Consider the following 1,204-nt stretch of genomic DNA (forward strand, 5'->3'; position numbering starts at 1 on the left):
TCCTGAGATCATGAACTGTAGACGATGAAATCCACAGATTCTTTACAATGTGAAGTTAAAAAAAACACATAAAGATGATAAACAACTTTTGACACTTTATCAAGAGGACACTCTAAACATGTGAGATGAGTTTTACCAAAGCTTCCTCCCTGAATGGAGCGAGACAGGACGACTCAAAGACAACAACAACAACAACACACATCATCGTCGTCATGGTAATGTCTCCACACATGTGGAAGAAGCGTGGAGCCGCTGACAGCCCCGGACTGATTTAACCCCTTGTTATTAATAATAGTCTGTCAGAGGTATATTCACAGATTTGATTTACAGAGCTTTTATTTTGAAGTGTTTTCCTGATCTCTGAAAAAGTTTTAGCATCACACTGCGGCGCAGTTACCGCCAACTCTCAGCAGACGACTATTATCCACTCTAACTGTGCGTGGCTGTTAGCGCCCCCTGCTGGTGAGTTAGCCTCTTTGACTTGTCTGCAGAGGTTCAGCTGGAGCAGCAGGCGAGTCAACGTCATGTGACTGACCTGTTGTCAGATAACTTAAATCACTGGGAAATGTTAAAGCGTGTTGTTTTGGTGACATTTTAAATTAAATATGGGGTTTCAATGTTTGCAAATCACTTTTAAAGCGATATATTGATTCTACCTACTGCAGCTTGACGACCTTTGACCTTTAAATGACACCACTCCCTCACTGAACGACGTCTCCCCCCCCTCCCAGAGCAGCTTAGTCACACATCTCCAGATCATCAAACCGGGACGCGAGCTTACCCCGGGCCGTTGCTGTCCTCTCGACGCGTGGCGCCGCCGTCGTTCGCCCCCTCCGTGCCACCTCTGCCGCCCTGACTCTCCTTCGCCTTCTCCACCACCTCGCCCTCGTCCAGGGCGTGGTGGAGGCGGTAGTTCACCGTCTTCAGCAGCAGGAACATGGCAGCGATCACACCGCAGTAGATCCCCACAATGACCATGGTCGGCTGCAGAGCCTGAGGTCAGAGAGAGAAGAAGAGGAGGTTACTTTTTAAATCCATCATGTGGAGAGAGAGAGACAGAGAGAGAGACAGAGAGAGAGAGAGAGAGAGAGAGAGAGAGAGACAGAGAGAGAGAGAGAGAGAGACAGAGAGAGAGACAGAGAGAGAGAGAGAGAGAGAGAGAGAGAGAGAGAGAGAGACAGAGAGAGACAGAGAGAGAGACAGA

General features: G+C 48.3%; 1 protein-coding gene across 1 annotated transcript in view; it reads right to left on the reverse strand.

Moving 5' to 3' along the window:
- pcnx1 (pecanex 1) overlaps positions 1-993 on the reverse strand; it is a gene marked incomplete at its 5' end in the record, with an annotated part of 39,287 nt that extends 38,294 nt beyond the window's left edge. Inside the window, 1 exon segment of the mRNA XM_065947664.1 lies at positions 782-993. Coding sequence (XP_065803736.1) covers positions 782-993 — 212 coding nt within the window.
- Positions 994-1,204: the final 211 nt, after the last annotated feature.

The sequence above is a fragment of the Labrus bergylta genome, chromosome 18 (genome assembly GCF_963930695.1).
Source record: "Labrus bergylta chromosome 18, fLabBer1.1, whole genome shotgun sequence".
In the NCBI taxonomy this organism is placed as follows: domain Eukaryota; kingdom Metazoa; phylum Chordata; class Actinopteri; order Labriformes; family Labridae; genus Labrus; species Labrus bergylta.